This window comes from Strix uralensis, chromosome 5, assembly GCF_047716275.1.
Source record: "Strix uralensis isolate ZFMK-TIS-50842 chromosome 5, bStrUra1, whole genome shotgun sequence".
Classification (NCBI taxonomy): Eukaryota; Metazoa; Chordata; class Aves; order Strigiformes; family Strigidae; genus Strix; species Strix uralensis.
Genome location: NC_133976.1, coordinates 23,097,452 through 23,112,001, shown reverse-complemented (window position 1 = coordinate 23,112,001; position 14,550 = coordinate 23,097,452). Strand labels below are relative to the sequence as shown.

General features: G+C 38.6%; 1 protein-coding gene across 2 annotated transcripts in view; it reads left to right on the top strand.

The window, feature by feature from the left end:
* The window catches only part of PLXNB2 (plexin B2), a 262,562-nt gene that overhangs the window by 234,057 nt on the left and 13,955 nt on the right, over window positions 1–14,550 (top strand). For both annotated transcript variants that reach the window (XM_074870093.1, XM_074870095.1), the window contains exons 23-32: window positions 315–491; window positions 944–1,083; window positions 2,146–2,246; window positions 4,471–4,700; window positions 5,670–5,851; window positions 6,626–6,692; window positions 6,805–6,951; window positions 10,291–10,447; window positions 11,467–11,567; window positions 12,463–12,547. In XM_074870093.1, coding sequence (XP_074726194.1) covers window positions 315–491; window positions 944–1,083; window positions 2,146–2,246; window positions 4,471–4,700; window positions 5,670–5,851; window positions 6,626–6,692; window positions 6,805–6,951; window positions 10,291–10,447; window positions 11,467–11,567; window positions 12,463–12,547 — 1,387 coding nt within the window. The remainder of the gene's footprint in view (window positions 1–314; window positions 492–943; window positions 1,084–2,145; window positions 2,247–4,470; window positions 4,701–5,669; window positions 5,852–6,625; window positions 6,693–6,804; window positions 6,952–10,290; window positions 10,448–11,466; window positions 11,568–12,462; window positions 12,548–14,550) is intronic.

Sequence of the window (14,550 nt, the reverse complement as noted above, 5' to 3'; positions counted from 1 at the left end):
CCACTCCCCTTCTGAGAGATAGTTGCTATATTTTTAGCCATACTTTGGGTTTCCCAGGGATGCCCCCTCCTGTTCAGCCTGACATTTGGTAATGCCCTCTGCCATAGAGCTCCCAAGGACTGGAGGGGACATGTCTTCTCGCACTAGGAAGGAAAGGAGAGAAATCGCATAATTCCCAACCACTCTGCTCTTCTGTACACTGCAGTGCAAATCACATCTGCTGCTAAAAATTATCCAAATGGGAAGTCGCAGCTCAGGACTTCTTGTCTCCAAAGACTTTGTGATGATGACTTAGCCTTGTATTTTCTGTCTAGGGCAGTAACCTGAACAAAGCCATGACAATAGACGAGGCCCAGGCTTTTGTGGGTGACGAGCCTTGCAACATAAAAACACTAACTGAAACGGACTTATATTGTGAGCCGCCAGAAGTACAGCCTCAACCAAAGAAACGGCAGAAGAGAGACACCATCAACAACCTTCCTGAATTCATTGTAGGTTACCTTTTCAACAGAATATCATGTGTGACACTGATACAGTGCTTCTTAACTGAAGTAATTTGTTCTTCAAGTTGTTGTAGTACCATGAAGAAACTCCTTGCAGTTCTTTCTTCCTCCAGCTTCTGCCTGCTGTCCAGAAGATGTCACATGTAAAGAGCAGTCCCAAGCTGCCAAATGCCTTCTACCTTCATTACATACGAATGTAAAATTGTAGCTAGACAGGCTGGGCATTTTCCTTCCTCTGCTAAGCAAAATAAAATTACTTCATGTAATAAAGTGCTAGTGACCTAAATTCAGTATTAAATATTCAGAAATGTTTCCTTTGTTTGTCAGTTTGAGCTAGTAATTCACTTAGTGGGAATTACGAAGAATTTAGAATGCAACTGAGAAATGAACCACTGTCCATTTGCACTTTTTGAGACAAACGTCTGTGCTTATCTGATTAGGTGAAATTTGGACTCCGGGAATGGATCCTTGGAAGGGTGGAATATGATACACGTGTGAGTGACATCCCACTGAATCTTATCTTGCCACTGGTACTTATTCCTATGGTAGCAATCATCGTCACTTCTATCATCTGTTACAGGTAAGTTCCTTTAATTAGGTGGTTTTGCTGTCCTAAAGCTTTCAAGGTACTACCTGATTGTTTTCAGCTCAGTCTACAGAAATTATCTTCATCTTTTTTATGAACTGCAGAGTTAAGAAAGGCAGTTACAGATAGAAATGTATATAAGCACCGATTAATTCCTCTCACTCACACCAAATTCCTTGGTGTCAGTCAGCCCAGTCCATCCTTTATACATAAGCACAATTGGTCCCAGGCTTGCCAAGCGCATAATTGCAGACTGAGTTGCACACATATATTCTTGAAATGGCAGCTAAAGTGCCTCTTGTGAAGGAGATAACTTATTCTGTATACATATCCATCGGCGTTTATGCTGCCTCAGTCAGGACTGTAGATCTGAGCTGGAGGGATTTGGCTAAAGGGTCATTTTGGCCTTTCCAGCTGAGATAAGTGTTACTCACACACAAATTTCATGATTAATGGTGAAATTCATGCTTCACAAAGGTTCAGAACAATGTCTTTATTTCACTTAAGACCTACTTAGCCGAGTTTTAAGGTTAGTAATGAGGGCCTCATATTGTCCCTCAGGAGGGGGTGGATTTCACTCTTATGGTGCATATCAATATAGCTGAAGCAATGCTGAAATATGTGCTGTACATCACTGATGTTCTCGTGGACCTCCTGCAACCTTCTCAGTTCAGTCCTAGACACACTCCTGGGTGGCTCAGAGCCAGTGCAGGACATGTTGCAAGCAATCTTTGTTCAGTACATACAAATTGAGTTTCTGTATGTAATATGTGATTGAAAGCATTTGTAGCTACTGCTTATTGGATTTTAAATTGCTGGCCCAAGTGTGCTTTGAAGCAGCAGGCCCGTGATGATGCCAGGTTGATTTACAAGGAATGAAGACTTGGTCCACTGTTGCTGTTCTCCTCCTCCATTCTCTTTCTACTGCCAGCGTTTAAAAAGAAATCAGACTCGGAAAATGTCCTCCAGTCCTTTGGCTTCCCACTCAGAGCTGTTGCAAAGTATTTACTTTTGCAGTTTCTAACTTCTTACAAATCTTACCTCTATTCCATAAAGACGCAAGAGCCAACAAGCAGAACGAGAGTATGAAAAAATTAAATCACAACTTGAAGGCCTGGAGGAGAGTGTCAGAGACCGGTGCAAAAAGGAATTCACAGGTATGACAGATATTTGCCCTTCTCTGGGTCCTCTTCAGCAATCAGAAGATGAGCTGGAGCAATGGTGCTAGCTTGCTAAAACTGTCTTCTGGGAACGAATACTCAGTAGATCTTAGTAGTCTTGATTACTGACATTGACATACAGCAGATATTTTGTTATTATATATGAAAGCCATAAATAAATTAAAATAGGGAGCTGAGGGTATTAAAGGAAATGGATAGTTTTAGTCTAAAGCAAGCATAGAGTTAGCAACTGGGAAATAGAAACTAGTTGAGATTGGGGCTACTTACAGTCATTAATGTGAGTTGCCATTGATACGGAAGTAAGAATATTTTATAGTGACTAACATGCACTTAGTATTTAGCACAATGGCTGTATGTGCAAAATGAACTGCAAAATTTATTTTCAGTAATCAGCATACAAAGGGATAATTTGGCAAGCTCACGGGAGAGAAATAGCATTTTGCCCTGTTTATCGTGGTAAAACCTTAAGCTTGATTTGAGAAGCTAGCTAATTGTTCTGTGTAAATGTAGAGACATCATCCCAGGGAAGGCAGCAGGAGGTGTGAAGGCTCAGCATTTCTACATGTTGAAATACTCATTGCAGTGCTTAAATTAGGCATCTGAGTGCAAACATTGCAAATACTGGCCTAAATGATTACCATGAAATGTCACCTCATTTTCTGAATTATACTTGCTGTTGGGTCATGTTGAAATAATCTCTACTAAAAAAACCCTCCATGTTTTATTTCTGAAGAGAAATAGATTATTTCATATTGACAGTGGCTAAAAAGCAGGATTGAATTAAACGGCAATTTCAGGTTGGAGTTTGAAACTAATTTAAGAAGCTCAAGCTATCTCAAAGATTTCGGCCATGCTGGAAGCCTCTCCCAGTCTTGTTTTTCTGGCATTTCTGGGACAGCATGTTCTTTCCTTGTACCAGCTTGCTTTCTCTGGAAAACTGACTTCTTCCAGGTTCTGGACACAAACCAGAAGCAAATGTTTGAATCAAGAGCTATTCATAAATGGTCTTCATTTCAAACCACATTTTGAACTGTGAGAGGATTGATCAAGTGTAACAGCCCTCCCTCTTGCCACCTCTCCCATGCAACTTCAAACTCATATGTGAAAGGAGAAAGGTGCCTTTCTCTTGCTGACACTCCTAGTAGAGGGCTACAGACTCCTGCTGCATGTTGGGTTGAAGGTTTCCTCTCTGCTCCACCAAGCACAAACTGGGAAGTAGAATGCACATCCAAGGAGTAATCCAGTTCCTAAACTGCATCCACCTTGGCTGACAGTAAAATGAAACACTGAAGTCAGAATGCATTCTGGATCCATACTGTGAAACTCTAATGTCAATAGCATGAAGTGCAGACAGTCTAAAATACATGGAACTAAAGATAGCAGAGGAAAGGGACATCAGGGAGGAAGTACAAATACAACAAAGCTGGAAGCCACAAGATGCTTTCTCCCTCAGCTTTGCTGAATGCTGTAAAACAAAGAGGTAAATGAATGAATAAGAGCAATGAAATTGCTGAGACACTAGGTCACTATATTAATTAACATGGTATTCTAGTCAATCAGCAATATTGGGTAATTGGAAAGCCTTCAGCTAGAATAGCTGCTCCAAAGGATGATTCCCTAAGTGTTGTCCCTTTTAAGTACTTCAGAGCTTTTGAGTCCCACAGAAATGTTTCCATCAATTTCAATGAACTATTTAACCTTCTTGCTTCCTGATATCCCCTTCCTTTCAATTAAATTAGCATGCTTTACACTTTAAACTTTTCTTTCTTTGATTGCTATGTGTTTTTTAAAAGAACTTCTATTACAATATAGACTCAAAGGGAATAGAATGTGCATTTAAAAAAAAGAAACCAAAAAACTTAAGAAAACAATATTGTGGTGTCATTTTTTGGCTCTGTGCTACAATCCTACATTCATATATATGAACTCACCCAGATGTCCATTAAAGCCCTTTTTTGGATAGGCAGCAAGAAGGAAACCATCTGTGCTAAAGGCAGTTATCCTCATGTCACCGTAGGATTATCTGCAGTCATACTTAACAGGATAATTGGTAAAAATAGCAAGAGAAAACATTAAATGAAATAGTTTTTGGTGTTGAGTTGCTTTGTCTCTATTACAAGGCACCTAAAGAGATCGTGTTGCCTAAAAAAATCTGCAGGCTTTTTTTAAATGAACCTTTAAACTGTATTGCATATTCCAGATCTAATGATAGAGATGGAGGATCAAACAAATGATATCAATGAAGCTGGAATCCCAGTACTGGACTACAAAACCTACACAGACAGAGTCTTCTTCCTGCCCTCCAAAGATGGAGAAAAAGACGTGATGATTACGGGGAAGCTGGATATTCCTGAGGCCAGGCGACAGACTGTGGAGCAGGCTTTGAACCAGTTCTCCAACCTCCTCAATAGCAAATCATTTCTTATTAATGTGAGTACAGAAGTAGATGCACCTTGTCTGTTTAGCTAGGCATACCTGTGTGTGCAAGACAGTAGGTTTGCAAGCACAACTGAACCAAAATTAATAAAAATAAGTAACTGCTGCAGATAATGTGGCATCGCAGTGAGAGCTTCCTGGTGGGTGGAGAGGCAAGATCATATTTCTGTGCCAGGTCACGTAGTATGGAGTTAGTCAACATTGCAGTGGGTGTAGGAAAACAGATATTACCCAAACTGGCATAAAAACTGTTGTTACAAGTTTGGTTTAGCCTTTCAGGAAACATGATCAGAGAGTGCTGATTCTATCCTGGTTCATCACAGAAGTCACCTGCGGGCAGCCATCTGCTGGATCTCTGTCCCAGAGAGGCAGAGGCTCCTCAAGTGGCCTATTCATCAAGACTGATGAGTGCTCACAGCAGCTCTGAAGAGGTTTCTAATTGCTCACTGGCAAAAACTGAGGCTGATTGTCAGACACCTAAATATAGATTTAGGCTTCTAACTTTTTCTTCTTTTTTAAATGAGGCTCCAGTGCTGAGCTAGTTAATGGTAGCATTACAGTTTATGGCAAATGAGAGCGCATTCCCAGGTGTACTTAGATTAGTGTCTTTGTAATTTGATGTGAAAGGACTGGGAATTTGGGGGAGAGAGGAGTTGATTTTCTCTTTTAGAAAATTGTCACAGAACACCTTTTTACATTTAATTAAAGCATCCTTTTTAGATAAGGCTTCGGTTAAAGTATATAAGCATTCCTTGGGTTAGTCCAGTACACTGTGTGTATCTAAAACAAATTATTGGCAACAATTTCTTATAAGTAGTTTTTTCAAACTTCTGAAAACTTTCCATTCTGTGCTTCAGAGATTAATATTAAAATAATATTGCTTGTCTTCTTAGTGCAGAGAAGTGTTGAGGTTCTTCAGAAAACTGTCATCTGACTTGACTTTACATTTGTTTTCTGTTTCAGTTTATTCACACGCTGGAAAACCAAAGGGAGTTCTCTGCTCGAGCTAAAGTGTATTTTGCATCTTTACTGACAGTTGCTTTACATGGAAAACTAGAATACTATACTGACATCATGAGGACACTGTTCTTAGAACTGATGGAGCAGTATGTTGTGGCCAAAAACCCAAAGCTGATGCTAAGAAGGTTTGAATGATTGTCATGTTTTCTGTAGTTCTCTGGTTTTCTGTAAATGTATTTCTTTTGCAATGTGACTGTATTAAAATGCCAACTATCTGTGAAAGTCAGAAATAGCCTGGCCCAAGCATATTAGGAAGACAAGCTCACCAGGAATAGCTGTGGAAGCCACAGGCAGGACTGCTGGCAACAGATTTCCTTATTCAAATGCTGTAGTGTAGAATGTGCATCAAGATTACGGAAACATCTACCTTACTTTGAAATACAATACTGAACATTTAATTTAATTTTTAATCTAATTTTATTCCAAATGATCTAGCATTTATACCACACATCATCTCCATAATGAATACACATAATCAGCTTGCATTGTGCATTCAGTGAGGGCTTGCTTTAGTGTTTTTAACCCCGTTGTTATCCCAAATAAATTACAAAAGACCTTTCTCTGTGTATGTTGTAGCTTTGTAATGTGTAGGTTAGTTCCCAGTAACTGCACAACTGGGTTAATTTTTTAGCTCTTACAGCATAGACCCAATTTAAGATTTTGCATGAAGAACGTGTGCTTTTCAGTAGTGAGCTGAAGGTATCCAGGAATGATGAGCAATACAAAGCACTTATCCTAAAGCAAGTACATTCTCTCAAGACTCTACAGGGAAATCATTGCATTAGGAGAGTGCATGCAGTTAAGCATGTAAAAATACTATATTTCAAGCAAGCAATGTTTTTCTTTAAAACTTTGTCATTAAGTACCCTTACTATACTCGGGGTTGGTTTTTTTTTCAGATCTGAAACGGTTGTTGAGAGAATGTTGTCTAACTGGATGTCTATTTGTTTATATCAGTACCTCAAGGTAAGAGTTTAAGTCTGTTTCCTGTGGGGTTTTTTTATCAATAATACTTGAACATGCTGCATTGAGTCTATCTTTTGGTTTTGCTTTATTTCATTTCCTTTCCTTTAAATAGGACAATGCTGGGGAACCTCTTTATAAGTTGTTCAAGGCTATCAAACACCAGGTAGAAAAAGGCCCAGTGGATGCTGTACTGAAGAAAGCCAAGTATACGTTGAATGACACAGGCTTACTGGGAGATGATGTAGAGTACACACAGTTGGTAAGCAGAGCATGATTAATATATCACAAAATCTTTTTTTTTTTTTTTTTTTTTTTTTATATTCTGTAGTATTAAGTCTGTACATACTTTTCTGGACTACTGTGATCTGCATAGAAATTCTGGTCATGGGCAGGACTGTAGATAGTTTGACCAAAACAAGTGTCCAGGCAGGAAAATAGAATTTTAAAGTATCTTCTAAGTGTTAAATCCAAGACCTGTCACTATGGAATTTCAGTAAATCCCTTTCATAATTTTCAAAGTCTGACTGAACAGTGGTCAGGGTGTTTGGCTCCTTTCCTTTTCCCATCTAAATTAACTGGCAATTGATTTTTGCAGGATTCTTGCACTAACATTATGTTTAAACTTTGGGTTGTCTTTCTCCCTTGTGATTGCTGCTTGTAAACATATCAAATGTCATTTTAGATATCATTTTATTAGTATACCAGGATGAGCTCCTCTACAGTCCTGTGAGATGGCTCTGCAATCCTCAAAACACTTTATGAACCTATTTCTGCACTTGTTCCTGTGTGAGTCAAACTCTCCTGAACATGGATGGCGCAAATGGCATTGGAAGGGGTTTATTTCCACCTAAGGAAATAATTCCCTATAGTGATGAGGGGAAGCTGCCTGTACAGGCAGTTCTGGAGACCCATGTTAGATGATTCAAGTGGGATGAAGTGGACATCCCTGCCCTGGGAATTCCCCATCTGAGCTCCACCACCTCCTGAATCTGATCACCAGTGCCATGGTCCAGTTCTCTTCTATGATGAATTCTGCTTTGACTTAATTCTGTTCACTGCCACAAATTTCTACCACTTCTTCAACCAGACTCCAGGACACGAATTCACTGTCTTTTTAAAAAATTGAAGCAGCCCACCCTTTAGCTGTTTAGGGAGCCTAAATTCTAGTTTTACTCTTTCTGACAGGCTTTCTGGTTTTCTTCAGGGTACAGTGTAATGAATATCAAAGATGCACAGACTGTCCTTCAAAGACTAACACAGAATTTTTTTTTCCCTCTCTGATTTCTCTTTTATTGACACGTTAGCAGCCATTTGTGGTTGTCTCCAACTGACGAAGATGCAGTGACATATCTGCAGTGTGGAAAGAGAAACTTAATAATCTTTATTAAGTCTTGGTAAAAAAAAAAAAATCACCATTTTGTGTATTCTGAAGGGATGTTGATGGGAGGGCTGATGTGAGGAGATTGCTGTAGGACTTTCACTCACAGAATCACTAGACTGTGACCTAGACTGCCTGGAGGAAGAGGGTGTGCTGAGCAAGAAGATATATTTTAAGTTCAAATTGATATTTTGGGGATTAGTTGAGTTGTCATCTTCATATCTGAGCTGAAAGTGCCACCCATAGAAACCACATTGAGTGGCAATGATGGTTATATTTTCTCTTGTGTACAGAGAACAAAATTTACTTGCAGTGTACATCGTGTAAGACTTAATGGCAATAATTCTTTATTCAGTCTGTTTCTTTTCTCAGAAAAAAGCCAGTGCCTGCAATTAAGCTAAATGAATGCACTGTGAAAGCAGAAAATTTGTGTATGCAATCAGATGTGGGCACAACAAGCGTACTAGCTAAATACTAAACATTATAATGTTGTACAGTAGTAGTATTTGGTCCAGATTTAAAGACTTCCTATCAAACAAAGATTTTATGTGTATGCATGCATGGAAGATGATGAGATATATGTGTATATATATATGTGTGATGAAAGATTATGGAGGGGGGTTACTATTGCTATAAATTATTGGAATCTTTGGCATGATGATGAAATTGTTGTGGTAACTGTGAACAGTTAGGGAGTATCTGTGCACCAAGGTAGGTTAAAGCATGAGTTAATTTGTTCACTTCTGCCTGAAAGTGAGACATGGTGGGAAAGTACAGTATAGAGCAGTTGTCTGCTCTCTAATTGTTCTTATTTAAAAGATGAATCTGTTTTGCATCACTGGTTACACTGACATGCTGCATACTGAACCAGCAGCAAAATCATGTCTAATTACCATAAAGCTAATAGGAAAAGGAAGGTGAAATCTCATGATTAGTTTGAGAGTTCTGTCAAGGGACAGCGCAATCATGTTTAATTTGACTGCCGTATGGCACAGCTTTTCTTCACTGTTTAAAAATACCAGCCGTGCAAGTTTATTTCTGAGGTTTGAGATGATAAATTCAGGCATTATGGTTGGCAGGACTGTATGTATCTGAGAGCTGCAATGCTTCAGATGTGCCTGGCCTCCAAAGCTACCTGAGTGGCAGAAGATTCACAAGGGCTCTGAGCTGTTGTACTGATTCAGCTAGTGAAAGAAAGAGGCTTTTCATAACATTTATTTGGTTTTGGTGGGGTTTTTCCTCCTGGGGAGGTTTCCGGGACATCATTTTCTCATTTGCATTTGTCTGTGTTAAAACTGACCCATATAGTGAAGCTACTTTTAAAAAAATCACTCTAGATTCAGCACATTGCAGGCTTTCAAGAAATTCCCTTTAACGTTAAAAAAAAAAACCAACATGTCAATGCTATCAGAAAACAGTAATATTTTAGAACTAGCATAAACTATTTAGGTATCTTTCCTGAAGTTTAAATTAGAGTTATTGTGACAACGCTAAGCTGTAAATGAAGTCTTCAGACACCAAAGATGATATAAATGGCTTTTATATATACATATATGGATGTGTGTGCATGTATGTGTGTATTTATATATATATATGTAATGAACAGCTGGTCACAGGAGATAAAGTTATGGAAGCTGAACAAGTCACTGCTCATCAGTTGAGACATCTTAAATCACCACATGTACAGACCTAGTCTCCTCGACTTGAGAAGTAAAACCACAACCATGAAAACAGCATAAAGGAAGGCAAGAGCACACAATATTCTAGGAGTTCAGCAAAGGGCAGCTCAAATTATTATTGGGAGCTCATTACGTTTGGGCACTGCATCACTTGTGCTTTTCTGTATTCCGGGTTATCAGGTTATATGAGAAGCATGTAACTAGTCAGTGGTCCAGCTGCTTTGTTCATGTGTATTCCCCTTTAATAAATTCCCAAGGCTCAATAACAGTAGTATATTAGGCATGAGTAAATCTATTCTGCATCTTTTCTGTTTTGTCATAGTGGGAGGAATTAGCTGGAATTTATGATAGCTGGTTGGCTGCATAACAGCGAAGGATTCTTCACATAATCCATATTCCCATTGCAAATATGTGCTGCTGTGCAATAATCATTGCACAGTGAATTTTAGATATTGTTTGCATTTAAATTGCCCAGAAAAAGATACAGAGGAAATTCAGTGCTGATTTGTCTTAATAACCATGTACATTGTGTTTTTTACAGACAGTAAATGTATATGTACAAGATGGAGGAACCGATTCCATACCTGTGAAAGTGCTGAACTGTGATACTATATCACAAGTAAAGGAAAAGATAATAGACCAAGTCTATCGAAATCTGCCGTGTTCTCAATGGCCAAAAGCTGAGAGTGTAGTTCTTGGTAGGTAGCTACTTGTGATACTATATTGAGCAGGTGAAACATGTTGTGTGATTTTGTATTTTCCCAAAAAATGTCTATAAAATCAATTTACTGGGTTTTTTTTAAAAAAAAAAAAGTTAAATTCATGTTCAGCTAGATGCAGAAATACAGCATTTTACAGCAATCCTAATATGCGTTGAAAATTAATGCTTTCTTACAGAGTTCTTTTTCCTGACTTAAAGTTTTGGTGTACTGTCATTAGTGTGCAAAGAGCCTGTTAATGACTATTAACACAAATGTATTCGTGTCTGACAGAGTCAGTATCTCAGGTACTAATTAATGTGATAATGACAGCATGGACAATTAACTGATGGAAAAGTAATGATGCCATTTCAGAAACTGGTACAGATTTTGACTTGCCTTTATGATGGTTATTCAAATGAATTATAAGTTACAGGAGCTGCACTTTTAGGAGATGATGAGAGACACGCAGCCTCTGAAAATCATCTTCCTTGAAGGCTTTCAAAATTGCTGTTCTCTTCTTGAGAAAAATAATTTGACGTAGCTTAAAAGGCCTCATAATCTCATAGTAAAAGCTCCAATTAATAGTTTTGTAGTATCTTCATTACTGCCTTAATCTGAAAGTAGAGGATGCAGTTCTTGCTCTTCAGAAAATCCTAGTAAATTCTCTGAAAATGCCTTTTCTGTTCTATACAAAGTCCTACACTATTTTGGACTTATTTCTTATTTGGACTATAATTTCTTATTATATATATTTGTAGTATTCTATGCAAAGGAATTTAACTTTCTGTGGATAATAATCAGAAGTCATGTGCATGGTTAGGAACAGTTCATGCAAACTTCTGTAATAAAGACCAAACTATTAAGCATTAAAAAAACACACATCATGGCATGTGCCAGATTACTTCTTATAATGTTCCACAGTGTGTCAGTGGGTGTCTAAACTTAAACATTCTTGGAGTAGTTATTTTTGCACATGATTAAAAGCTGGTTTTTTTCTCATTTTAATTACCCTTTAGAGTGGCGTCCAGGTTCTACTGCACAGATCCTCTCAGACTTGGATTTAACATCCCAAAGAGATGGCAGATGGAAACGTATCAACACACTAATGCATTATAATGTAAGGAGGTTTCAGAGCAGTTGTTCGCATCTGTTAACCATTCTCTAGTAATAAATAAAAATCTTTATTTGTTTTTAGAGAAATTTCTGTGCTACATAAATAATCAAAAAAACCTCTAGCTCTGGGTCTAGGCAGTAAAAGCTTGGGAGCGTGAAAGGCTAGGTCTATACATATTGCCTAAACATCTTACCAAAATCACATCACCTAAATGCCAGCACTTTGGTTTCCTCATCATTGCAGTGTCCAAATCCAAATTTCCCTTTGAACATTCAAAAGCTTCTTTTGCTAGGTCTCGTATTCATCTCTTCTTTTCTCTACCACTTCCTACCCCTGAGAATTGTCTTTGCCCTTGCTGTGCTGCTAAACAGATTTTGGGTTGGTCTGGTTTGTTCAACACCCCATTCAGGAGAGCAGACGCTGACGTTTTTATACTGTCTGTTTTAGGTTTCATACTGTGCACTCTACCAAGCACTTGCAATCCACTTATCTTCCCTTTGTATGCTATTTATTGCTTTCTAGCAACAGATATCCTGATTAGGAAAGATAGAAGTAAGTTAGTTTTCCCTCAGAAAACAGACAGGTCTGATTCTTCATGATAAACCCCATTTCTGTATAAAGGGCACCCACACCAGATTGAGGAACCACTTAAATCTTGGAGATGTTTCTAACATTTTCAGTAACCTCAGAGGAGGTGTTAATCTCTTATTAAAGGAGGGGGAGGGAGTCTGTTCTGAATTGCAGAGCCAGTTGCCCAAGGAGCCTTTGAGGGGCAGCATTAATCATAGGTATAGATACCCTGCAAAAGATTACAGAAACCACAGTTTAGGTTTTAAGAAAGAGGTTCAGTAAGTGCATACTTCTTTCAAATAACATCCCTGTGTTTGTATTTTCAAAGGTCCGAGATGGTGCCACACTTATCTTATCGAAAATGGGAATTTCCCAGCAGCCAGAGGATAATCAGCAAGATGTCCCAGGGGAAAGTAAGTATCCTGTGGCTTCCCTGCCTCCCAAAATGATTAGAAGTCAAAACCCACACAAAGAGAGTGACACTGCTATCTTGATCTTGTTTATCAAGCATGTCTGTGGAGCTAGATATTCCCCACCAGACTATATGGGGCTTATTTGCTGTGTGTTACCCACTGTACACTTGCAATGATTTTCTTTGTCCTGATTATAAAAGCCCTAAATGATGGGGCTTTAATCATAATTGCTGTGAGTCTATGCCCTGGATTAATAGAAAGCAGTCTTAGCAAACATTTCCTTGCATATTTTGTTTCTTAGTCCCAGTACCTCTATAGTCAAACCTTATGTTTCATCTTTCCTGAGCTTTATCTCTGTTTCTCCTTCCTTCCTCCTTTACTTACTTTCCTCTCCAAATTTCATCCCCTTATTAGACTAAGAATTGAATGAAATGTTCTAGACGAACCACAGCAGAGACCAGCCCCCCTCTCTTGTGACATAGTGGATCTGATGCAATTTTTTTATTGCATTTCTTACAACTATGTTGCCTTGCAAACTCATCTCTGTACATTCATATTTTGTCTCCCTCTCTTTGAGTGATGTTTCACCAGCTATGCTAGCTTGGTTTTGTCTCGGTTTTATTGGTTGGCTTTGTTCATTCCATACATGTTATCTCTTTAGGTGCAGCATTTTCCACAATTCCTTTGTTCTTTTTGAGGTTTGCAATCCACTGTAAATTAGCATCAGGAATTTCCTTGTAATGTTTCTTCTCACATCTCTAATGCAGCTGTTGCATAATTCTTGTATTGCTGTCTGCTGCAGCATGCTGGACTTCTCAACACAGAAGACAACCTGTTAGCTTGCAACCCGTCTTTTAAAGCTTTTACTTCTACATGTTAGTATTCTGTCTAGACCAATTTCCTTTATCTCAAAACATCTTGAGACACAATACCCATTACAGCCTAAAATGCATTCAGATTTTTGTGGAAATATTTACTTGTAAATTTATGTTCTTTGTCACATGTGTTTCCTGTACATTTCAGATGTTCAGTTTCTCTGTTTTTTTTTATCATTACATTCAGTTATTTTACGTAAGGTCGAAGTTAGATTTATGGAACGATAATTGTTGAGATCATTCTTCCTTCTATGAACTCACTTGATACGCTTTTCTGTCTAGCACTGATTGCAAAAGCCATTGCTTCACCTAAGTTTCACTCCTTTAAACAGACTTACTGATCTTGGATTTAATAGGTTTCAAGGGCAATTATTTCAAACATTGGAAATAATATGCCAGAAGTGTACATTTTTCAAGAAGACAGGTCTCAGCTGATAGCTCTGACGTATATTGCTGTTTAACAAAAATGTGCAGGCTTCCATTTCATTTGTGTTGAGTGTTGGCCAGGAAATGAGGACAGGCAGAATTACTTGCTGTTTACTTTTTAGTCTGTCCTCCTGGATGCTTTCTGTTGAGACTTTTTCCAGCATCCTTGAAGGGTCTTCTAATGGTCGTGACTACACTTCTGTTGCTATCCCCTTACCCCTTTACTGGAAGTACCTGTCATAGTTGGCCAAGTGGTGACTACTCTGTCACAGCAGGTGCCAACCCAGCACGTTAACTTAAAAAGCCATCCAGTTTAATATAGAGCACAGTCAAGTGCAGCCAGGCAAGGAGCTGATTCCTAGTCCTTGTTCAGTTTGGTTGCACTGATTGCTGAGGTAACTGCTGAGGTGGTAGTTGTCTTCATTCTAAAGAAGTGGAGTGGAACATGAATGAAGCCTGGTGGTGTCCTTAGCTTGCTTTCCTTTCTTAACACAGAGCAGTGTTCAGTCTCCTGTTCTGGGCTCCCAGTCTTCATCCTCCCCACCTCTTTATCCTTGTGGCAGGCAGTAGAGGACCAGACCATGTGGTTTTCTTTTTTTGTTGGTTTTTTTTTTCCTTTCCTCCTTCTCTACGATTATATCTTTAGCTGTGAATCAGTATGATGAAGCTCATTGAACCTATATGATCCGTACTCCAAGATGA